Source organism: Dama dama, chromosome 7, assembly GCF_033118175.1.
Source record: "Dama dama isolate Ldn47 chromosome 7, ASM3311817v1, whole genome shotgun sequence".
Lineage (NCBI taxonomy): Eukaryota > Metazoa > Chordata > Mammalia > Artiodactyla > Cervidae > Dama > Dama dama.
The window spans coordinates 30,263,369-30,288,505 of record NC_083687.1 but is presented as its reverse complement, the minus strand read 5'-3'; the positions used below and the strand labels follow the sequence as shown (position 1 = coordinate 30,288,505).

The 25,137-nt window shown below is 45.5% G+C and overlaps 1 protein-coding gene across 5 annotated transcripts; it reads left to right on the top strand.

Annotated features, from left to right (window-relative positions):
• Positions 1-31: 31 nt before the first annotated feature.
• RPP21 (ribonuclease P/MRP subunit p21) lies at positions 32-21,452 on the top strand. Of its 5 annotated transcripts, none has more exons than XM_061147221.1 (5): positions 32-1,051; positions 1,146-1,222; positions 1,318-1,400; positions 2,206-2,331; positions 2,475-2,614. In XM_061147221.1, exons 1-5 carry the CDS (start codon positions 995-997, stop codon positions 2,570-2,572), a joined length of 441 nt encoding a protein of 146 aa, XP_061003204.1. In that variant the 5' UTR covers positions 32-994; the 3' UTR covers positions 2,573-2,614. The 5 variants fall into 5 exon arrangements, with proteins under 5 accessions (XP_061003204.1, XP_061003203.1, XP_061003205.1 ...); XM_061147220.1 differs by lacking the exon at positions 2,475-2,614 and adding an exon at positions 21,236-21,452 and having other exon boundaries at positions 40-1,051; positions 1,122-1,222; XM_061147222.1 differs by lacking the exon at positions 2,475-2,614 and adding an exon at positions 8,828-13,685 and having other exon boundaries at positions 41-1,051; positions 1,122-1,222.
• The last annotated feature ends 3,685 nt before the right edge of the window (positions 21,453-25,137 follow it).

Sequence of the window (25,137 nt, the reverse complement as noted above, 5' to 3'; positions counted from 1 at the left end):
TGATTGATTGAGGTCTGGAGTGGGCCTGGGTATATCTGCCTTTTAAACATACTCCTCATTTGAGTCTGGAGGCCCTTGTGAAAGTAATCTGAGAGGAAATTTCAGCCATTTCTTTCAAACTGGAGTCCTGATTGGGGCAGGGTGTAGGGGGCGGTGGTTGAGAGAGGAGAGAATTCTCATCCTCTCCTGATATTGCTGCCCTCTCCTGTCTCGGTTTATGTATATTCTGTCCCTCTACTTCTAACCTCAGGAAGGAGTGGTATTAATTATGAAGCAGAAGCAGGAGGTAGAAGGGAGGGATGTGAAGTACTACAGGGGATGTTTCTTCCGGGGGAGGGGACGCTATTGAAAGATTTCAGTGCTCAGTTCCTAAGACTAGGGGTTAGTGAGGATCACCTACTGTGGCCAGCACTGCATCTGGTAAGTGGAAAAGATTGGGAGGAAGCTGTGCTTTCTAAGAGCCAGGAGCCCGCTTCCCTCCCTCCACTACCCTCATGATCCTTTCCAGCGTCACTCCCACTGGCCCCAGTGCTTTTGTGTAAAAAAGGGAGACCTGCTGCTTCTATCTGTAGGTCTTACTGGCATCTGCCTTTGTCTTCAGGAGCATAGGGCAGAAAGTCTAGCCGGGTATAAACTGCACCTAACCATCTCCCAACCTATCTGTCTAAAGAGAAGAGTCTTCTGCCCTGACGATGTTTAAGGGTTTAAGACTCTTCTGCTCTACTAACTTCTCCACTTTCTGCCTAATATTATTGGCTTGAGAAAGAGTAGGAGAAGGCCGCCGGGCTCTGATTTGCAGGGGCAGGGTGGATTTGCAAATAGTTGGTCTGTGAGGCCACAGGGTGGCGCCAGAGAAAGGAAGGCCAGAAAGAAAGGAGCGCACACGGCTCCCGGAACTACAATTCCCAGGAGGTCTTACGCGGACGCCGGGGGCGTGGCTGTCCTGGGGGCGGGGCCTGTGGACGGTAGCGTGTGGAGAGCTCGCTCGGCTTGGATGGCGGGGCCGGTGAAGGACCGCGAGGCCTTCCAGAGGCTCAACTTCTTGTACCAGGTGAGTCCGCGGCTCACGCACGGCGGGGAGCCCAATGCGGAGGGCCCCCAGTGACGGCTCACTCCCCCAGGCCGCCCACTGCGTCCTCGCGCAGGACCCGGAGAACCAGGCGCTAGCGAGGTTTTACTGCCACACGGAGAGGACCATAGCGAAGCGGCTCGTACTACGGCGGTAAGAGGGGTTATGGAGCCCGGCAGCGGGCGGGACGGGGGAAGGACTGGAGGGGGAGAGCGGACGTCCAGACCACCACCTGCCTCCGCCCCCAGGGACCCCTCGGTGAAGCGGACTCTCTGCCGTGGCTGCTCTTCCCTCCTCATCCCGGGTCTGACCTGCACCCAGCGCCAGAGACGTGAGTGCTCCCTCTTGCTAAGGTGGGATGTATGAGGAACACCTGTGGGCTGGGGAGGGGACAGGTAGTGATCTCTTTCTCGAGGCAGACGCGTGCCAGGTGTGGGATTTGGAGTCGTCGGCTCTCTCTGAGTTGTTAACTCCACTTGGACAGACAGATCTGGGCAGTAGAAAAATGATGTTCCCCTGAGAGGCAGCCTCGCCCGGCCACGATAATAGATGTTATTTAACATCATGGAGGATGATTCCCATCTTCATTCGTTCATTCAAGAATTATTTTTCTGAGATGTGTCAAGGATTGCTCTAGAATCAACATTCTCTTTTGAAATATGGTCTCATGGGGTGGACTAAGACAGGAACGATTAGAATAGCCTAGAAAAATGCTCCAGTTAGGGGAGTAGAATACTAAGTTATTTAAACCAGTGGTGGGGAAGTTCATTATAAGGGCAGGGGAGGAGGAGATGGAAATCCTTGCCATTTGTGAGGCCTCAGGAAAGAAAGCCTGCGGTGCTGTCAAGGAACTGAGAGTTCAGGAGGCGGGCTTTGAGGTGGGCGAGGGCAAGACCTGAGGTGGGAGAGGGAAACAGGGCAGACCTTGAAGAGGCTTGTTAAGGAGTTTGGACTTTGTCTTAAAAGGGTGCCAAGAAAGTGATAGACTTTGTTCAGGGACCTGACACCGTCAAATTTGCGGTCAAGGTGGGGAGGGAGGAGAATCCCTACTAGCAAACAATGGAGGCAACACTGGGTTCAGGAGACCTTTTCTTCTCCTAAACCTGAGCACTCTCTTTCTCCCACATGCATTCCAGGCTGCAAAGGTCAGCGCTGGACTGTACAGACCTGCCTGACATGCCAGCGCAGCCAACGGTTCCTCAACGACCCGAGGCATGTGCTCTGGGGAGACCGACCCGAGGCCCAGCTGGGGAACCAGGCAGGTGAGAGGTGGTTGAGAAAATGGGGGTTAACCCAGGGAGTAGAGACAATGGGTAATGGAGAGCTGCAGAGGACAAATGGGTGAGTTTTGGGTTGGTGTGAAAAGTGCCAGTCTTCAAAAACTGATTCTGCTCATCTAACTTAGATCCCAAACCACCACAGCCCTTGCCAAACACAGCCCACCCCATTCCAGCCCAGCTTCCTGAGGAGAAAGTGCAGCCTCAGAGCTCCAGTCACCAGTGATGGACTCACCCTGTCTTCCAAATAAATTTTAATTCTACTTAACTTTGTGTAATTCTGTTCTGTGAGTGTTTCAGCTCTTTCCTCTGTTTCTGTCTGCATTTCTCTGTCACCAGTTAACCTCTTCTTTGTCCTTTTTGTCTTTTGTTGTTGTCATCCTTAGTCCCACCATTCAGGGAGATCCCAGTTAACCACTTGGCCCTGGGAAGTAGCTCTTGTTTCCAGGACCCTGCCTCCCAGGTGCCCCTCCACCCTTGCCTCCTTGGTGCAGTACCGTGGTTGGAACTCAGGCTCCAAGAATGTTTGCAAGGCCCTGAGCCTTAAGATAGTCCATTTTTAGGTAGCTCTGACTGTTGACTAAAGGGCTGGACAGACAAACTGCTGATGCCACTGATGCTGTTTTTATTTTGTTTAATATTTATTTATTTGGCTGTGTTGGGTCCTAGTAGCAGCACTTGAACTCTCTAGTTGTGGCATGCAAGGCTTGGTAGTGGCATGCAGGCATGGTTTCTTCGTGGCATGTGGGATCTTAGTTCCCCGACCAGGGATAGAACCTGCATCCTCTGCATTGCTAGTCAGATTGTTAACCACTGGCTACCAGGGAAGTCCCTGATGCTGTTTTTATTTTATTCTTTTTAAAATTTTATTATTGGAGTATAATTACTTTACAGTGTTGTGTTTGTTTCTGCTGTACAACAAAATGAATCAGCCATGTGTATACATATATCCCCTCCTTCTGGAACCTCCCTCCCACCCCCTTATCCCATCCCTGTAGGTTATCATAGAGTACCGAGGTGAGCGTCCTGTGCTATATAGCAGATTCCTACTAGCTAGCTATTTTACACATGGTAGTGTATATATGTCAATGATGCTGTTTTTAACAGAAGAAAAGAAGTTAGGGTGGGGTTGGCGGAGGGAGGGTTCAGATTCTGCAGGCCACTTTGTGTTGGGTCTTTTCCCAATCTCTGTTTCTTCTATAAAATTCTACCAAGAGACACTGTTCAACCTGAACTAATTAAAGTCAAAAGTATTAACAGAAGGACATTGGCAGATATTATACAATAAGTTCTGTAGGTAAACCTTCAAGGTTTTCTTGAGAATCAGTAAACAACAAAAATTGTTTTATTTGATATTCCTGGACAGTTTACTTGAGGACAGAATATCAGACTGACTTCTTTGCTGGGTGCCAGCTACTCAGCTTACTCCAAAAGTAGACAAAATTCACTATTCCCAGAATGCAATTTTCTTTCTTCCCTTTCTCTTGTAAGTCTTGGTTGCAGTTATTCCTTGCTGCATAAAAATCGCAGCATGATGTCGTAGCTTAAAACAATGTTATTTCCCCTGATTGTGTAGGCTAGACTGACTGAGGGCTTGGCTGGGTGGTTATTCCATTCTGTATGGCATCAGCTGAAATCACTCAGCTGCATTTAGCTGGTGGCTGGTACCTGGTCTGGAAGACTCAAGCTTTATTTGCATATATGATACCTCATTGCTTCTCCGTGTGGCCTTGCTATGTAGCTGGCTTTGACATCCTCACAGCTGGCTGTCTCTAGGTGGTTGGACTTCTTACATGGCTCTGGCTTCCACAGAGAGTAATCTGAGAAGACAAGCTCCAGGGTATGAGTGCTTGTCAAGCCTCTGTTCTCATCACGCTTGCTGATGTCCCCTAGATGAGCATAAATCACATGGCCAAGTCCAGGTTCAGTGTGGAAGGGGCTACGCTGGGGTGGGAATACTGGGAGGTTCACTGATTCCCTAAGGACCACCAGTGTAGCAATCTACCACATCCTCATTTTGCCTTTGTGCCTAACTCATTCTCTGCACTGATTCCCTCACATGTGGATACATTATTTGCTTGGAAAATACTAATCTCCGTGCAAGTAACTAAATGTCTCTGAGTTATTCTTTAACATTTGTTTCTGGAGATAGTGCCCAACTGGTCAACTGTAGCAGCCAACACAAATGTGTAGCCCGAAGATACACTCTGTACAGGCCTGGACCCTTTGTGGCCTCAGCTCACCTTCCTTGGCTCCCTCCTTGTCATTTCTGAGCTGGTTATTTCTCGCACACTCAGTCTGACTCTTGGCCAAGTGGTTTCAAGTGTGATTTATGAGGACACATGACTGAACACGTCCACAGTGAGATAGCAGTGGGGTTCCTCTCACTAGAGATCATAGCCTCTTCCTCCTCCCAAAACTCTGTTCTTTTTCATGTTTACTAATTATGACACAATAGTCAATATGTGCAAAAATGGATTTCCTGTAACAAAGAGGAAATCAAAGCCCTAGTATGCAGTAGTTAGCTTTCTTTAATGTTTCTAAGCAAGTGAGTAGTCCAAAATCTGTGCTCTTTTAGGACTCGTTAGATAAAATTAGAGGAGAAGAAACTTATATCATCACAATTGATTCAAGCAAACAAGGTCTGAAAATTCCTTGGCAATCCAGTGGTTAGGACTCAGCGCTTCCACTGCAGGGGGCGCAGGTTTGATCCCTAGTCAGAAACTAAGATCCCATATACTATGCAGCACAGGCAAAAAATAAATAAGTAAACAAGGTCTTCCAAAAGCCATAGAAACTGAGACTTAATTATTCCTGAACCTTAGATATGTTTAGCACTTTTTAAAACTGGTTAAAAAAAAAGTATAGTTATTGTCAGTGGACAGAGAGGAGTTGAGAGACTGTTCTGAATTCAGAAGGGAATTCAGAAATGTTCTGAATTCAGAAGGGAATTCAGAAATACTTAGATTCTCAACAAAGGGAATAGTAAATAATTTTAGCTTTATGTGACAAAGTTGCTCTAACAATCAAATGAGATATGTGGTGATACCTTGAAAACTGAGTATTAAGGGGACTGCAGTAGAGTTTAATTAGTAATCAAAATTATACTATGGTTGTAATAACAAGCAGTATTTTAGAAAAGACAGGTCCTGGACATCAGTGAATCTGAGTTATTGTCCCCACAGTACACATTTGTACATAAGGCAGTTTGGCTGTGTTCTTTTCCCAAAGCTTCTTCCAACACTGAAGACCAACAAATGAAGTTATCCAGTTTTCCCACTAGGCATCAAAAAGCCAGGATTTCATGCATTTATTTAATAACTACTTTGTGAGGGTCTACTCTATGCCAGGCTATTTGGTTAGGAATTAGGATATACGTCAATGAACAAAAGTCGGAAGTAAGACAAGAAAAAAAAAGCAACGTATGACAATAAATTATGTATTCTAAAAGGATATGTGCAACAGAAAAGGCCAGGATAGCAAAGAAACTGTGGAATACAGGCTCCAGGTTCAATTAGAGCAGCCTAGGCAGGCAGCACTGAGAAGGTGTCCAGCAGACTCAGGGTGCCTCTTCCACACCTGCTCAGACAACCTCAGACGAGGTTACCTCCGGCAGATCCTTCCCACCTAAGGCATCAGCTTCTGTCTCTGACTGAGACTATTATCTGGAAACAAGCCATGCAGGGTAGGCCCAAACTGCCAGGGAGTAATATTCCTGGGAGCAACTCCAAACAGTGAGGGATGAGTATCGGTGGGTAAATGTTCTACATAGTCTCAGGGCCTCCAGCAGAGTGGAGCCCTGGTGGCACTATTATTTAGACGTGCCCTCTATACACTTTCCTCCCTCTCTCCTTGTTTTACTCTCCATTCCCTCACCATAGTTCCTGGGATCATCTTCCAGGTAAACTACCTGCACCCAGGTCTTCGTCATTGGGTTTGCTTTGAAGGAATCCCAACTAAGAGTGCCATTTGAAAAAAAGATTTGGGACTTCCCAAGTGGTCCAGTGGTTAAGACTCCATGCTTCCACTGCAGGGGGCCAGAGTTCCATCTCTGGTTGGGGAATGAAGATCCCACATGCCACCAGCTGCGGTGAAAAGAAAAGAAGAAAAAAGACTTGAGGGAGGTAAAGGTTCTAGTTCTTGATTCAAAACCTCTGGGGCTTCCTAGGTAAACTCTGAAAGCAGCCCCCATTCACAGAGGGCAGGGAGAGATGAAAGAAAGGTAGACCTCTCCAGGTTGGTAGGTGACAGGTTTAAAATAAGCAAGGGAACTTATAACAAATGAAGCTTATTCTGGACAGCAGCAAGACAAGTAGGTCTCCCTACTCACCCACAAGAATCTTTATTATATAGAGGCCTTGACAGGCTTCAGTCATGCCTTTAGTCCAGATTATCTCAACCACACTTCGCTCTCTCAAAGCTGTGTCCTCAGAACAGCTCCCACTGTGGGAACGGTAGGCAGAACTCACACTTCAAGGACAGGGGAGGACTTCCCTGATGGTCCAGTGGTTAAGAATCTGCCTGCCAATGCAAGGGACACGGGTTGGTCCCTGCTGATCATGCCACAGGGCAACTAGGCCTGTGCGCCACAACTACACGGCTTGCAGGATCTGTCATAACGCTGATGGGTATGTCATTGAGCATGCTAGTATGTTACAGTGACTGTATACTGAGGCTTAAGGTCTACTGGAGGTTAACTTGTCTGCCATCTTGGACCTAGCTGGTTCTAACCAGTTTTTGTCATGTCCTATTGCTGTGTCATTTTTTAAAAGGTTGTGCCCTGCCCTCTTCCCTCCTGTTTCATTTCCACTTGTTTCTCTCAAGGCCTCTTGCCTTCCAAGATGGCCCACACTCAGGGGAGTGTGTTTTTCTCTAAATAAATCCACTTCTTCACTACCACTTGGTCAATTGCTGAATTCTTTCTGCGATGAGACATCAAGAACCTGAGCTTCATTACATCCTCAGGCCAGGTGTGTGATCTTCGTCAAAAGATCATGGTTTCAGGTCCTCACAATCAATCCGTGTTCTGGCCTCTGAAAATAATTGCTGGGACTTCCCCGGTCGCCCAGTGGCTAAGACACCACGCTCGCAATGCAGGGGGCCTGGGTTTCCCTGGTGAGGGTACTAAATGCCACATGCTGCAACTGAGAGTTGGCATGCCGCTGTAACTAAGACCTGACACAGCCAAGTAAATAAATAAAATATTTTTAAAAAACGCAATTGCTCATGTAAGAAGCACCCAAGATCTCAGAATTCTGCCTTGAGTTTTGTTTGTCATTTCTTGCATCACTGCTGTTTTCCAGATGCGTTCCAGCACTTATCTCATTGCATCTAGTTTAGTAAGCATGTCATTGATCCTTGAATTTCTGTCTCAGCTGCTACATTTGGGTTCTGCCCTTTCTGTGGTATTATACAAGAATTAGGAAGCATTCCCTGAATACAAGAATTTTCTGTCATCATGATTGAATATGAATTGCTGTTAACATCTTGGGTGTTGTGCAACCAAGCTTCTGAAACTTGCAAGCTCTCCAAGGTTATCTAAACCACAGTGTCCAATTTCCTCCAGTGTGCAGGAGGAGCTGATAACATCCATTCCAGAGATGTGGTTTTGCCAGAAACTGTTTTTGCCTGAACTGTTTTGAGTTCTGATAAGCATATAGCCAACATCGATTCCATACTGACTGCAGGAGTCCTGATCTCTTAATATTCTTGCACGAAAAATCACCAGGAGCTATGACTTAGGCATTTACAGGTTTCTGTCTTGGGCGGCGGCCTGAACTTGTCTTTCTTCTTCTGGCATTGTTGGGGCTTCCACTTGGCAGAACCTTGCCAAAGCAGGCCAGGGCTAGGGACTGGGAGTGGAAACTGGGAGTGACTCCCCCCCGGGCAAGTAGCAACAGAGCCCCGAGGCACATGGGTCTGCTTGCAGCTGGCTGTGGTGCCAAATCTGTGTCACCAGATCCATGTCTCTGCAAGAGTTCCTGGAGTTCTGTACCTGCCCAGTCCAGCATTGTGGCTGGTAGGTAGAGGATGTAAAATAACCATTGATTTAAGGAATAAGTGATGCAGCAATGCGTCTGAGCTGCACAGTTGGGAAGCCGCAAACACTCCCAGACAACGTCAGGGTCTGGCTTTTGCCCAGCTGCTGAGATTCTTACTTTCCATTTCACTTCACTTTCGCTTGGGGTATGGCTGACTCCCACTTGAGAGCTTCCACAGGTCTCTCCCTATTGTCATACTTCATAGACCCCTGTACTATCCCTGCCACATGCACGGATTTGGGATCCCGTGTCTTGCAGGTTTCTTAGTTCTCCCAGCTCAGATGTGTTCCCCAAACTTGGGTGTGCCCTTTGCTTCCCAGAGATGTAGGTGTAAAAGAAGAAATTCCACTTTATCCTTTGAGCTTGTGGAGTGTGGGTTAGTGAGAAACGTGGAGATTCAAGGGACATGGTTCACTGCCCTTATTGTCCCTTAACTCCAGGAGATGGTGGAGGACAGAGGATCCTGGCGTGCTGCGGTCCATGGGGTTGCAAAGAATCGGACACGACTTAACGACTGAACAACAATTGTCCCTTATTGGAAATTTGCAATATCTCAATAGGAAGATTTTTCCTCAATATAAGGGGAAAAGTCAAATTGTAGAAAAAACCAGGAGGAAGAAGAGAGGATAGTGGGCTCCGATGCCAGAAAATGGTTCACAAGAAACCTAATACAATTGAAAAAAGAAAAATAAAAAGGAAAAGTGGCTTTCCTGAAGTTCCTCTGCAGTTGCTCTGGTCACAGATTGTCGGCGTCCCTCGCCTAGAGTCCGCTCCTTTAGCGCCACCTTGTGGCAGCTCCATCCCCCCGATTATGCTCTTAGCTGAGGTTGCATCCCTGCCCTCATTCCACCTAGCACCACTCATTCCAAGTCCACAAATACTTAGCACTCAAACCCAATATACCTAACAGTGCCTCAACTCAGGAGATCCAAGTCCCTTGAAACCTCCGACTCAGAGTGGGCAGGCTTCTACCCGGTGCCACCCTGGTCTCCGGCTCAGCCTTCCCTGCCACCTTTTGTGGCTGCTTTGTCTCAGGCATTTGACCCTGGCAGAGATGCCAGGCACAGTGTGTGGCCACTGCCCTAGCTGAAACCGTCATTATCTGTCCCTGAGATTTCTGCCAAATTTTCCTAACACATTTCTTTGCTTCCAGTCTTACTCTCCTCCAAAGGCACTGCCAACAAACAGAGATATTTGTAAAGCAAAATGTCATTTGATCCTTCCTCTTATAATTTTCAGTGGCCCCCACAACCATTTCTAGAAAACATAGCTCCAAATTGCATAGTCTTGAATACATATATAGCAAAAGCTATTGATACGTAGTATACATCTTTAAAGCATTTTAATTGCAGAAAATATATTCCGAAGTCATAGTAAATAAGACTGCACTGCAATAGGATGTCAATAATTTGCTTCCCTTTAACCATTTTACTTACAAATAATTAATCCTACCAGTAGCAGACTGAATAAAGGCCCCTAATCATATCTTAACCCCTGAAAACGGTAAATAGTGCCTTAAATGGTAAAAGGAACTTTGCAAATGTGATGAAGTTGAGGCCCTTGGGGGAGGGTATCATGAATTTTCAGAGTGGGCCCAAATGTAATCATAATGGTCCTTAGCTAAGAAAGGAGGAGTCAGAGTCAGAAGAGAAGGCAATGTGATGATGGAAGATGAGATTGAAGGGATGTTGTTTGAAAGTGGAGGAAGGGCCTACAAATCAAGAGACATAGGCAGCTTCTAGAAGCTCTAAAAGGTAAAGGAATGGAGTTTTCCTTAGAGTCTCCAGCGGGAACCAGCCCAGCTCACACCTTGACTTTAGCCCCCTGAAACTGATTGTGGACTTCTGACCTCAAAACCTCCAGACAACAAGTGTGTTTGCCCCTAAGATTTGGAAGACCCAACACAACTTTTCCAATTCAAACATGTGGTTCTGTTCTGACTGGAACAATGATCTTCCAGGATCTTTTTTTTTTCCAGACTGTTCAGCACAATTTATTTCAAACAGACCATGTGTTTCACTGTAGCTGGGAGCAGTCAATTAAAGGGATTAAAGGCAGAAAAGCTACTGCAGCAAAAATATTTTAAGTTTTTGTTCTTGTGCAGCTGTGCTTTCTCCACTTCTCAGAAATCGGAATTCCCTCACTCAACACTTTTTCTGGCTGTTGGAATTGAATGGAAGACCCTTCTTTTTCTCCTGTTGTTGTTCAGTCACTAAATCATGTCTAACTTTTTGCGACCCCATGGACTACAACACACCAGGACTTCCTGTCCTTCACCATCCCCCAGAGTTTGCTCTGATTCATGTCCATCGAGTCAGTGATGCCATCCAACCGGCTCATCCTCTGTAGTCCCCTTCTCCTGCCTTCAGTCTTTCCCAGCATCAGGGTCTTTTTCAATGAGTTAGTTATTCACTTCAGGTGGCCAAAGTACTTCAGCTTCAGCTTCAGCATCAGTCCTTCCAATGAATATTCAGGGTTGATTTCCTTTAGGATTGATTGGTTTGATCTCCTTGCAGTCCAAGGAACTCTGAAGAGTCTTTTCCAGCACCACAGTTTGAAAGCATCAATGCTTTGGTGCTCAGCCTTCTTTATGGTCCAACACTCATATCCATACATGACTACTGGAAAAACCATAGCTTTGACTTAAACGAACCTTTGTCAGCAAAGTGAGGTTTCTGTTTTAATACTTTGTCTAGGTTTGTCATAGCTTTTCTTCCAAGGAGCAAGCATCTTTTTCTCCTATGTATATATTTTTAAAAAGAAATCCTAGGGTCACAGATTTACATATTTTCAGTAGCTATATTATGCATATGGTCTTAACATCCTCTTTGAAAAATCAATTGATCATAAATGTGAGAGTTATTTTTAGACTCAATTCTACTCCTATTTTATTCTTGGTGGTGGTATTATAAATTGTTTTTTTGTTAATACATTTTTGGTTTATTCACTGATGCTATATAGAAATACAATAGATTTTTGTATGTTGATCTTGCATCCTGACAATTTGCTGAACTTGTTTTTAATTCCAATGATTTTTTATTGTATTCCTTTGGATTTCTATGCATGGGATCATATCATCTGCAAATGGAGATAGTTAATCTTCTTTCTTTCAAATATTGATAACTTTAATTGTCTTGCTCATGGTAGTTTTTGTTTTGTTTTACTGGTTTTGTTTGGTGGGGTTGTTTATTTGATTTGTTTTGTTGCCATGCCTCACTGCTTGTGAGATCTTAGTTACCCAGTCAGGGATCAAACCCGGGCCCTCAGCAGTGAAAGCACTGAGTCATAACTGGACTGGTAGGAATTCCCATTGCTGTAGCTTTTTGAAAATGAAATCATTCTATTCAAAGTGCCCTGCTCTTTGCTGTTTTACATGTACAGTATCATCCTGCCAGTGGTATCTCATTATAAGTTGGACTTACATTTCAAATTGGACATTGTGCCGGTGTCACAAAGTAAACTTTAATATGTCATTTTTAACACTATTCCATAGTATTATAGCTTCCCTAGAGACTCTGATGGTGAAGAGTCCACCTGCAATGCAGGAGCCGAGGGTTCAATCCCTGGGTCGGGAAGATCCCCTAGAGAAAGGAATGGCAACCCACTCCAGTATTCTTGCCTGGTGAATTCCATGGACAGAGGAGCCTAGCAGGCTGCAGTCCATGGAGTCACAAAGAATGGAACACAACTGAGCAACTAACACTTTTATTGTATTATGTTTGCAACTACTACCCTATCAATAAATATTTAGGAGGTTTCCTTTATCACTACAGTAAAAGCTCTGTACATACATTCTTACACATATATCCTTACACAGCCATCCCAAAATCTTTTGATTTTACATAATACTAGACTGTGGTAATTAAACTGATGATCTGACTGACGACTGACTGAAATCCCATTTCTGCTGTGTATAACTTAAAAATAATAACTATAGGACTTCCCTGGTGGTCCAGTGGTAAAGAATCCACCTGCCAATGCAGGGGACATGGGTTTGATCCCTGGTCCAAGAAGACCCCACATGCTGCAGAGCAACTAACCCTTGAGCCATATCTACTGAAGCCTACACACCTAGAGCCCATGCTCGTTAACAAGAGAGGCCACCACAGTGAGAAGCCCATGCACTGCAATGAAGAGCAGCCCCTGCTCACTGCAGTTAGAGAAAGCTTGAGCACAACAATGAAGACCCAGCACAGTCAAAAATTAGTTATTTTTTAAAAACAGTAACTACATTTGGAACTCAGGTTCTCTAGGCCCAGCTACACTTGATCTTTCCCAGTCTCAGAGTTTTGCGCTCTGCCTACTTCTCTGTCCCTGAAATCGCCCTTGTTCTACAATGGCACCCCACTCCAGTACTCTTGCCTGGAAAATCCCATGGGTGGAGGAGCCTGGTAGGCTGCAGTCCATGGGGTCACAAAGAGTCGGACATGACTGAGTGACTTCACTTTCACTTTTCACTTTCATGCATTGGAGAAGGAAATGGCAACCCACTCCAGTGTTCTTGCCTGGAGAATCCCAGGGACGGGGGAGCCTGGTGGACTGCCGTCTATGGCGTCGCACAGAGTTGGACACGACTGAAGCGACTTAGCAGCAGCAACTGCAGCCCAAGAAGTGGTCTGGTCCTCTAGTCCTTGTTCTACCACTTGTTAGTTTACTTGCATTGCTGGAGATGGGAAATAAGGATTTTTATCTGCATTCACTTCAAATCTGGTTATCAAATCTCAATACCAAACATAGCTCACACAAGTTGAACTGAAAACATGTTTGTTTTTCTCTTGCCACTACACCCATCATTATACACTTTTTCATACCTTAGACCTACTCAAAGATTTGTAACCGTTGTCCAGATGGGGTAAATTCCTGGGCATCCATGCTATGTCATCTCAGTCATGTCTGACTCTTTGAAACTCCGTGACTGTAGCCCGCCAGGCTCCTCTGTCCATGGGATTCTCCAGGCAAGAACACTGAAGTGGGTTGCCATGCCCTCTTTTAGGAGATCTTCCAGAGATTGAATACACATCTCTTAAGTCTCCTGCATTGGCAGGCAGGTTCTTTACCATTACCTCCATTTGGGAAACCCCTGGGCTCCTCACACCCTACCAATCCAGTCCACCTTCTACCTTAGGAATATGTTCCTGCCAGACCAGGCTCCTTGGTATTCCCCATTCCTTAATTGTATGTGCTTCTGGCCCTTTGTTCTTTCCAAACTTCTTATCAATTCTCAAGAGGTAGCAGTGGGGAGGTGGGGGGTGGGGTTCAGGATGGGGAACACATGTACACCCATGGTGGATTCATGTCAATGTATGGAAAAACCAACACAATATTGTAAAGTAATTAGCCTCCAATTAAAATAAATAAACTTGTATAAAAAAAAGAGTTAGCAGTGATCTCTACTCTCAAATGTAATGGATTTTTCTGCCTTCATTTCCCTCAACCTCTCTAGGGTTTTTTACAGGGTACAGTTGTCCTTCTTGAAGTGCTTACTTTGGTCTAAATGCTGTTACTGTAGGCTCACTGTAGATGGGTTGCCTGGCATAAGAGAGACTCAAGTGATTTACTGCCCCTGTGATTCACTACTGCTGCACAAACAGGCTTTTCCGTTATAGTGACATCATGGTTAATGCCATGTTAAAAGTGGGAGAGATTCAGAATTTGAGATTGTGATTAATGACTGTGTTTAAAATCATAATTTCATGACAATTAAGGTTTTCCTTAAACTTTCCTCTCTGGTATGCCATTGTGTCCAATTGAGAGAGAACTCCAGCTCCATATACACTGCATATAGAGTGCATAGAGTCCATAGACATATAGATCTGTCCAGGGTGCTGAAAGTCTTAAATTGGCAGATTGCACAAACTCCATGAATAGTCTTCTTACTGTGGAAAACTGCTCTACCATTGAATTTATAATTCATTATTTATAAGTTTAGATTATCTGAGTTACTGAACAATCCAGCAATAAGTTTGGAGGACAACATACAGAAAGATCCACAAAATATTCTCTTATGCCCTATACTGAAATGTACAGAATGAAAAATAGATGACATAATGAGTGAGACATTTATCTTTAAATTTTTTACCAGAATATAAAGAAATTCAGTATTATTGTGGAGGAAAGAGATAAAGAATGCACAGTACCTTGCCGGTAGCAAAATATGATCTCCCCTCTACTTCCTCCCAACCATTCCCAGGGCAAGCAAGGGCCCTGAGGCTGCTGCAGTGTCAAAGGGACCAAGAGGAGACTCTAACCTTCTGACCTGAGAGGGTCGGTACACTCTAGTGGCCCTTGTGGCTCCAATACTGGAGTTAATGTGACAAATTGCTTCAAAATTCATCTACTTGAGTGGATTCCCCACACATACACTTTCTATACCCCTCACCACCACCATTTCCTAGAAGGGTTGTTCTACACATTGTTCATTGATTTGTTTTTGCCAGCTGGAGAGAAAAAGGATAGAAGGGAAGCCCACCCAGCAGAGCCAGAGGCAGGAAGCTCCAAGGACCTGCTTGAGATGCACAGTGAGATTTTTCAGCTCTAGGGAAGACATCTCCTGCAGCTCTTTATTTCTCAGAAAGTGCAAACCAATGGGAAAGCATAGAGAAAAGCAGAGATTACCGCAGAAGATGGAACCATGTTTCTTTTTAACTTTTTAAAATATTTATTTATTTATTTTCAGCTGTGCTGGGTCTGCATTCCGGCACACGGGCTTTCTCTAGTGGAGCTACCGTCTAGCAGTGGTGCACAGGCTTCTCATTTCAGTGGCTTTCTCTTGTTGCAGGACATGGGCTCTAGAGCATGAGCTCGGTAGTTGTGGCACATGAGCTTAGTCGCCCCCCGTTCCCTGTCCCAAATGTGGAATCTTTCCAGATCAGGGATGAAACCCATGTCCGCTGCATTGGCAGGCAGATCCTTTTTTTTTTTTTAAGATTTATTTATTTTATAATAAATAAATAAATCTTAGGAAAAAAAGATTATTTTTGGCTGTGGTGGATCTTCGTTGCTGTACACGGACTTTCTCTAGTTGCTGCATGCAGGCTTTTTCTAGTTGTGGCTAGTGAAGGCTACTCTTCATTTCTGTGTACCGGCTTCTCCTTGCAGCGGCCTCTCTTGTTTTAGAGCACTGGATCCAGGCACATGAGCTTCACTAGGTACAGCTCGTGGACTCAGTAGTTGCAGAGCAGGCTTAGCTGCTCCGTGGATTATAGGATTCTCCTGGACCAGGGATTGAACTCTTGTCCCTTGCATTGCAAGGCGGATTCTTGCCACTGGGCCACCAGGGAAATCCTGGAACCATGTTTTGACAGCGGGGTTTCAATGGGGAAGGGGTACTCGGAACTTCCTGGGCATTGGCTGGGGTTATAAATCTTGACTAGGAGATAGATTTAATAGAATTACTAAATGAAGATTACATATATGTTTCTGTTGTTGTTTAGTTGCTCAGTTGTGTCTGAGCGACTCCATGGACTACAGCACACCAGGCTTCTCTGTCTTTCACTACCTCCCAGAGTTTGCTCAAACTCATGTCCATTCAGGCACTGGCGCTGTGACCTGGTAGATGCCTGACCCTTTCACTTGCAGTTCCTTCTCCTGTAATGAGACTAGCAATGGCTAGGACAAGAGGTGGGTGATGGAAGGACCCCAGGTGAAGCCAAGTCAGTGCCTATAGATGTGAAACCCCAGCCTAGCCAGGTAGAGAGTCTCGATCTCCAGAAAAATAAAATTTTTACCCCAACTCGGGTTTTCCCCCCTCAAATCCCCAAGTGCTGAGGGCCAAGTCCAGTTGGAATGTCATCATAAGACTCCTTCTCCTTGGCTCTGGGACCTCAGCTTTCCCCCTTCTTACTTCAGACCCCCAGATCCATGATACCAAGTTTAGGATCAGCATGCGTACAGCTTCTGATGTGGGGAAACTTTTGATCCGGCCTCCTCTGGAGGGCACCCACTTTGCTCTTGGCTGACTTGCTGGGACTAAAGGAGGGAACAGCCTGCCCTGGTGGCTCAGACAGTAAAGAATCTACCTGCAATGCAGGAGACCTGGGTTCGATCCCTAGATTGGGAAGATCCCCTGGAGGAGGGCATGGCAACCCACTCCAGTATTCTTGCCTGGAGAATCCCCATGGACAGAGGAGCCTGGTGGGCTGCAGTCCACGGGGTCTCAGAGTTGGACACGACTGAGCGCAGCACACAGGGTGGGGATGGGGCTGGGACAGAGAGGGCTGCTGTCATACACTCTCCCCACTGCAGCCTTGCTTGGCTCTGAACGAAGGAAAAACCTCTGGGTTTATCAAGTCACAATGAAAAACTGCAGCCACCTCAAACCAAAACCCCAGATATTTCAAAGCTTGTCTACTTGGTTTCAGAGGCTAGCAGAAGGGGAAGAGCAGGCGAAACCCTGGACATCCAGGATCCCAGGGGTGCAGGGAACAGGGTTCCTGCTCCTTCTCTCTCTGGTGGAGGAGACTGCAGCGTGAGCAAGCCTGACCCTGGGCTCCAGGACATTCTTTTTTTTTTTTTTTCCCATTTATTTTTATTTGTTGGAGGCTAGTTACTTTACATCCAGGACATTCTTATGGCTCCAAATCCCGGCTAGCCAATCCTGGAAGCCCTGCGACTCAGCCAGACCAGATTGACAATGAAGGTGGGCATGTAGAGTCGAGGTGCTCAGGGACCAGGTAAGCCCAGCCTGGAAGGAAGGGCCTGGACCACATTGGCTGCAATCACTGGGTGGAGCCTTCCATGCCAGGCTACCCGGTCTACCCTCCTTCCATGGTTTGGGGTGGGACTGGGCCAGTCGGGTGCTGTGAGGACAGGATCTGTGTTCAGTGGGCTGGAGAAACACTCTCCACTTTGAGGGTCCACATCCAGCTTCCCTGGGAGAGTCAGCGCTGTGACAGGGGAGGAGGCAGACGGGGCAGGGGTAGGGGGTGGCATGGGTGGAGCGGGGCTCTGGCCCCACGTCCTGGCCACTCTGTCTCCTATCTCCGAGCCTTTCAAAATAGCGACCTCAAAAGGACTGGAATTCTGCTGTTTCTGTCCAATCCAGGCCCCTTTCCCCTTTTACCTGAACATGAATGAGGGTATCACCTGGGGCAGGCCTGGGTGGAGGTGAGGTTTCAGGGGATGGCATGGAGCTCAGAGCTGGGGATTGTTCCCAGCGACAAAAATAAATACTCTTGACCATTGTAGTCAAGATGGACTGCATAAGCTAAATTTAAATTTCTCAAAGATCAGTTCGAAGACAAAAAATGTTTAATTCACCCACGAGAGACCCCTTCCACTCTTCCTGCACCTCCTAGCTTCTCAAATAGGGGTCTGGCTAGCTGGGGCACCTGGAATGAGTCCTTTCAATGTCCAAAAAACATCTTTGGGGGCAAGTGAGACTAGACATGAAGAATGGGGAAACTTGGGACCAAAGGGTTAGGCTCCTGGAAGAGATGAGAAACTTCTCCCGACTCCACTGAGGGTGACCAGGCTACGGGCACCACAAGCACAGGATCCTCAGGGCCCAGGTGGAGCCTCCGAGGCACAGTTTTATTCTGTATCCAAGCACCCGAGGATCAGCAGCTCTGTCCTCAGTGAGTTCTGGCTGCTCTGGGGGGGAGCTCGACCTGATACTTTATTTCCCTGGAAGAACAAGGTGTGGGACAGACCACTCTGTGCCCAGACAAGGAAGCCTTTGAAAATAGTTACACAGAGAAAAAAATGAAATTCATTTTTCTTTGCCCTACTAACTACGGCTTACTTATTAACTGGTGCCAAGGGAGACAGTGCCCCGACTAAAACTGCGCTTCTGGGTTTCCATCCAGTGCCTCTCATAAAGCCGGGTCTCCCCCCTCTTCTTGGGAAGAAGTGACTATCCCCCACCCCACCGCACCCTACCCCACCCCCCAGGGATCTCAGGCCCCAGGCCTCCAATTCAGCCTTGGCATGCCCCGCACCCGCCACACTGCCCACAGTGGGGAAGCATATCTAGCAGGGATTGTAGCTCAAAAAGCCCTGAACTGTGCTGCGGGGCGGTGAGTGCAGAAGGTACAGACAAATATTGGGCCCCCAGGGACCGGCTGGCACAGACTGTCCTGCAACTCCTCACAGGCCCATTTTGGAGCAGGACCACCCAAGGAACGCAGGAGAGGCTATAGGCTGGTGAGTTTGAGGCCGCCTGGACTTTCCATAAAACGGGGGAGGGAGGTGAGAGGCATGGAAACCTAGCCCACGGTGGAGTAAGGGAACGGGTGCTTTGGCCGTCTAGCAAGCAAAGCGAGGGAGTGAGGGGGACAAAAAAGACCTGGACTGCAGACCCTACCTGCATGTGGGAACTCAGTTCTCCCACCAGGGATCTAAATAGTATCCCCCTACTTTGGAAGCATGGAGTCTTAGCCACTGGACTGCCAGAGAAGTCCCTCAGGTGACGTTTGAATACAGTACACTGTACATCCTTCATGGTAAATATTCTAAAGATTAAAAGAACAGCAAATAAAAATATTAAATTTCACTTATTTTACTGTCAGTAGTATTAAAGACTAATTTTGAAACTATTTTATGAATATTTTAGGATAAAGCAAATAGATAAATGTCAAGCTTATTAAAATTTTAAATTATCCTGATGAAAGATATAAAATACATCAAAAAAAGTTAAATTATAAAATTTGAATTGGAAATATCAATATGAATTCATGATTTTTCTTAACACTAAAAGTGTCTTAAAGCAGTGATACCCCTGCAGTAATGAGCTCTCCCAGCATCTAAATAGTGGTTTCTTGGAGAAGGAAATGGCAACCCACTCCAGTATTCTTGCCTGGAAAAGTCCATGGACGGAGGAGTCTGGAGGGCTGAAGTCCATGGGATTACAAGACTGAGCATGTGTGCACGAGGGTGGAGGGAAATGGGTTGGTAGCAATAAAGTGGTAGAACTAAAAAATAAATAAATAAATAGTGGTTTCTATATACCATTTTTCATGAAAAGAACCAGTACTCCCTGAGGAAACGGCTAATTCCATGTTTGGAGCTTGGGAAAGTAAAAACTGAGCCTGGGACATCGTCATGCCACAAGCAAGAAAGTAGTCACAGACAACTCTGGGGCATGTCAAAAGGACACAGGAGTTAGCTTAAAAGGGCACCTACTGTACACATTTGGTACAGTTTGAGAACAAAAGGAATAATGGCTATGATTGGAAAATACTAGATGGATAAAAACCGGGAACCTATAAGTTCTTTTTAAAAAAAGACTGTAACTTTCTACCTTTGTAGATAAATATACCACCACCTTACTCTGAAAATTGGTAACTAAATGGAAATAATTAAGCCTTTATCATGGCATTTTAGAAGGAACCCTCCTTTTCCAGTTGATAAGGGAAAGCTCCCCTCTAGATAAATATCTCCTTATAAATGGAGTAGTGGGAGAAGTAGAAAAGCACCATTTTGTAACCCTTGATGAACTCATTCAGGCGAGGGTCACTATGGATGCCAATTATTGGGTGAAAGTTTTTTAGAATATTTACAGTATCAGGAACTTCCCAGCAGCCTATTGGTTAGAACTCCAGGCTCTCACTGCTAGGGGATTGGGTTCGATCCCTGCTCAGGGAACTAAGATCCCACAGGCTGCAAGGTGCAACAACAACAACAACAAAAAATCACTGTGTCAAAGAACCATGCAGATAACTTGCTAACTGCAAAGGGGAACACTTTACTTTCATAGGACAGTTGATTACACTTAACATCACTAGCTATGGGATGACCTCCTATTAAGTGCATTCCAATGTGAAACAATGTGACAAATGCAGCACTTTTGAAGAATTAGTCCCCAAATTGGGTAACTAGAAGCTAAATTTTTAGTAAAAAAATGTGAGCTAGAAGAATAGTTAAATGACAACACAGAAGCTATAAGACAAATCCAGAATGTAGTATATTCTATAGAAGAGAGTGCCCTAGTCTCTTTAAAGAGTCAATTTTATGAAGATTGGACTGTTCTGGATTAAAAAGAAAAGGGGAGGGACCTCCTGGTAGTCCAGTGGTTAAAGCTTCTCTCTCCCAATGCAGGGATATAGGAGTTGAGGGTTTGATCCCTGGTCAGGGAACTAAGATCCCACATGCTATGTGGTGTGGTCAGAAAAAGAAAGAAAGAAGAGGACATAATCACAACGAAGAACAATGTGTGGAACTTGATTCCTGGTTTGTTTATTTAATGTTGTAAAAGATATTTAAATTGGGAAAGCTTGAATATGATATTAGGTTAGATTCAGTTCAGTTCAGTCGCTCAGTCGTGTCTGACTCTTTGCGACCCCATGAATCGCAGCACGCCAGGCCTCCCTGTCCATCACCAACTCCCGGAGTTTACTCAAACTCATGCCCATCAAGTTGGTGATGCCATCCAGCCATCTCATCCTCTGTCGTCCCCTTCTCCTCCTGCCCCCAATCCCTCCCAGCATCAGGGTCTTTTCCAATGAGTCAACTCTTCGTATGAGGTGGCCAAAGTATTGGAGTTTCAGCTTCAGCATCAGTCCTTCCAATGAACACCCAGGACTGATCTCCTTTAGAATGGACTGGTTAGATTAGGAATTACTAACTCATTAGACATGGTAAGTCTAGTGTGGTTGTGCAAGACATATACTGATGACTTAGGGATGAATGAGCATGTCTGCAACTTGCTTCCAATCAGTTTAGGGGGAAAAAAAAGATAAGTAGAAAGACAGAAGGATAAACAAGATAGAGACTAGTGGCAAAATGTTAGGATTTGTCAAATCCTTGTATGAGTGTTTCGGGTGTTTATTGTCCTTTCTTCCAGTTTGTGTGTTAGACAATTTTCAAAACAAAACGTTGGAAAGAATTTTGATTTTTTTTTTTTTTAACAGTAACAGAAGACATCATGAGCAGCACCTCATCAATATTTCTTCTTTGTTCTCCCGTGGAACCAAAACATTCTCATTTATGATATTTCTGAAGGCACATTAAGAGACATATTCAAACTTTATCTCTTTATTCAAGTTTGGCTTTAATAGTTTGTTAAAAATTCTTGAATTTGTAAATATTAAAACACTGCAATTTACTACTGATGCAAGAATGACAATGTACTAGCAAGAAAATCAAAGCAGAAGCTAAACTATTTAGAAGCAATAGCAACTCCATAATTCAAAGATAATTTGAACAGGCAATTTTAAAGAGTTATAAGGCTCAAAGCAGCCGCTTAGCCTGCAGTGACGCTACCCCACCGGCAGATGGCGCTGCGAAGCGTCTCAGGTACAGCGGGAAGCCCATTTTACCAATGGCTGTCGCGATCTCTTATTACTTGAACTGATGAGTTCATATTATAATGTATTTTATTAATCATTTTTACTGCTTATTGCAGTTACTCTTATACTACTTACTAACTGGTACAGAAGTGTTTTAGTAACTGGTTGAACAGTACCAGTGCAAACCGGCTGAATGTCAGCGCTGTCTCCTCCACTTACGACAGAAGCCACCAGGCTCCCGTGGGAGGGTAATCCCTGCGCCGGGACTGTCAGTGCCGCCCCCGCCCGCTCTCCAGGGCTTGTTCCATCACTAATCCCCACTTTCCTGCATTTTCAGTCTTTCCTCCTCCACTCAACCCTTCTTCTAAACAGTGTGTTAAAACGTTCAAAACTTAAAAGCATTTTTTTTTCTCGATTTTATATACTTTGCTCTCTCCATTTTTCTCTCCCTCCAAACACAACCAAACTTCTTTAAAAATTATCTTCTTTTCTCCACTGCCTTCACTTCCTTCCTTCAAATTATTCTCAATCCCCTGACATCTGGGACTTCTGATCCCACCTGTCCAATGGAGCTGCTCCCACCAAGACCAGGAAGGCTTCTTTTTACCAAACCCAGTGAACATTCTTCCTTCTTGTCATTAACCCTCAGCAGCATTCCACTGTGCCCTTCCTTCCTCCTTCCTTGGCTTTCAGTGCACCACACTTCCGAGGTTTTATCCTGTCTGCTGGTTCCTCTTTCCCTGCCCTCCCTTTTATATTCTCCACATTCTTCCTCGGCTCTCTTCTCAAGGATCTCAGCTACCCTCCTCCCACCTGTATGCCCAAATCCATCTGCAGCCACACCTCTCTTCCCCCAAGCCCTTTAATTCTGGTTTCCAGTCTTTCTCTGGGATCTCTGCAAAAGTCTGATCTCTCTCCCTTTTCCAAACCAGTCTCTGCAGTGCAACCGAACTGACATTAAGGCACAAATCTCTCCTTCTTGGTCTTAGGCTTGAAGTTCTTCAATGCCCCTCTGGATAAAGCCTTCATCTTTAGCAAGGCTGACGAGGCCCAGCAAGAGCTCACCCAAGCCTACCTCTCCAGCTTCACCTTCCCCCTTGCACCCTCTGCCCCAGCCATGCTGAACCAGTCAGCCTTCCAGACTGTCACACGCTTGTTCCTATCCTTTGCTGTCCCCTCTGGACTGCTCTTTCCTTCTCAATGCCTGGCTAACTCCTGCTGAGTTTTCAGGCCTCAGCTTGGACCTCTGTCCCTCTAGGAGACCTTCTCTGATTCACCAAGCCTGGCCCCTGTTGGGTGTTCCCACAGCAATTCTTTACCACAGACCACTGAGTTTTTTTTTCCCCCCAGTCTTATATAACTTGCTGTACAATCAATGTTTCTAGCTCTGTCCTCCACTTCTTTCTGAGGAGCATCACAAGACCCTTCTACATGAAGCCACCACTACCCCCACAGAACCCTGTACCACCCTTCTCACAGCACTTATCACACTTTTGGGGTAATTATTAAATTGTTTTCATATTCCAATAAATTGTGAGCTCCAAAAGGACTAATTCTGTATCACTTACCACTTAGCAGTGACTGGCAAATAGTAATTGTTGACAAATGGACAAATGTTCGATTGGTGAATGGATTCTTGGGGTGATTATAGTTCTAGCCACCTTACTTAGTTATAATTCAATACTCACGTACTGCAATTTTTTTTTTTTTTTTTAATTTACATGGTGCTATGGAGTTGTATCATTAGTGTCTGGCTGTTCTGTTCTTGGAGGGTAAGGTCTATGCCTCACTCAGTTTTTTTGTCCCAGAACTCAGCATGCCTGACACACATTGTTTTCAACCAATTTTGTTGATTCTATCAATGAACTACTCTGGACCACACACAGCTACTTTGTCCCAGAACCATGACTGGAACTCAGTCTAGAAAAAGGGAAGCTCAGAAGTTGCTCAACATCTAAATGGGATTGCAGCATGAATAAGAAGCACTAGCTTCTGGCCATCAAGAGAAGAGACTGGCCAGCTGTGCACTCCCAGAGCCTGAGACCTCCACATCAAGTGTCTCCAGAGTGGGTATGTCCCAGGAGGGGTGTGAGGACAGGAGTCCTGGGTATTTCAGAACTGGATCCCTGGTTTCCTTTGTCCCCTTTTAGTCAGTTTCAACCTCAGGCACTGGTATTGGGTTATTATTTATCCTTCTCCTCCCAAATCTGTTTGTTGCTAAGATAGTTCTTTTCCCAGTGTTACTTTTCCACAGAGTGAGTACTGATTGGGAAGAATCATTTGCCATCTCTAGCCCCTTGGGGATGTTAGTGCTGCTTCCATCCAGGTCTTCAGCATAAAAACCCTCTTCCTTGGCTTCCCCTCCAGCATCAGGTCTCAACTTTCACCTCCACCCCCAGATCTCCCAAATGCTCCTGGTGAAACTCATGAGACAGAACAAGATAAAGACAAGTGAAGAGAAGTGGCACAGAGACAAGGGTATAAATAGAATTCTGATTTTTCTCACTTTTCTCCACTTTTTGAGACAATTCCGATGTCCCCATCCCACCTCCAGCAGTAGAGAAGTCCCCTGGGCTTCCCTGACCATTACGAACCTTCACAGGATGCTCAGTAAGGGTCCCCCTTTTTCTGTCAAGAGACCTAGCCCGGAGGGTACAAAATGCAAGATGGGAGACAGGTGGGGTTTTTCTCTCCACTGAAACCTTGTCTCTTTTACAGCACATTGTGGGCAACTTTTGCACACATTCACATGCTGTATTTAAACTGCACTGGAATGCAAATTCCAGGGCTTATGTCCTCACTGGGACCAGAGGAGGAGGGAGCTAGAAGAAATGACCCAAATATGGTCCACTTCACCTCAGCCTCTTTTGCTCCTGGGGTGACTGGGTCTCTGCTGGAATGAAAAGCAGCCTGAGACCCAGAACCTGAACAGAACGCTTTAGAGAGAGTAATCATACGCCCTCTTCTCCTCACCCCTACCCCTGACAGCTAACCTATCAAACAACGCTTTTTGCTACCACCCAACCCAGACAGCATTGTGGCAGCCAGTGAACCAAAGCCCATTCTTCCTCTTCTCCAAGAATGAAATCTAGGAGTCCAGCTGCTTGCTTATCAAGGGAGATGTACAGCAAGGCCTAAAACACCCTGACTCACAGAAGAGCTGACCTCTGCTGAACTGCACCTAATATCGTAAGACAGCCCAGACCGTGCACTGGGTCTCCTTGGCTCCATCCCAAACCAGGGTAAGTGGGATTCAGGAGGCTGGTTGTGTGCCCTCCCATATGAATCTAGTACACCCTTAGTGTTAAAGCTCTATAATGAGACTTAATTCTGCACTTACAGGGCTCTTCTGCTCAGATCATAAATGTGCACCCTATTTGTTTGCCAGTAATTAAGACTACTTGTACACATTTAATTAACATTTTCACAAGCATCAAGTCTTAGCTAAGTATCTCCATCAACAGGAAGTTCTAGAATTATACCGTGTGAGCCCTAAGGATTTGGAGAACATTATACACCCATCT

Coding starts and splice junctions, on each gene's coding strand:
- RPP21 (XM_061147219.1), top strand. CDS start 995: ATGGCGGGGCCGGTGAAGGACCGCGAGGCCTTCCAGAGGCTCAACTTC. Junction 1,223..1,317: donor AAGCGGCTCGTACTACGGCG/GTAAGAGGGGTT, acceptor CTCCGCCCCCAG/GGACCCCTCGGTGAAGCGGA. Junction 2,332..2,474: donor CCAGCTGGGGAACCAGGCAG/GTGAGAGGTGGT, acceptor CATCTAACTTAG/ATCCCAAACCACCACAGCCC.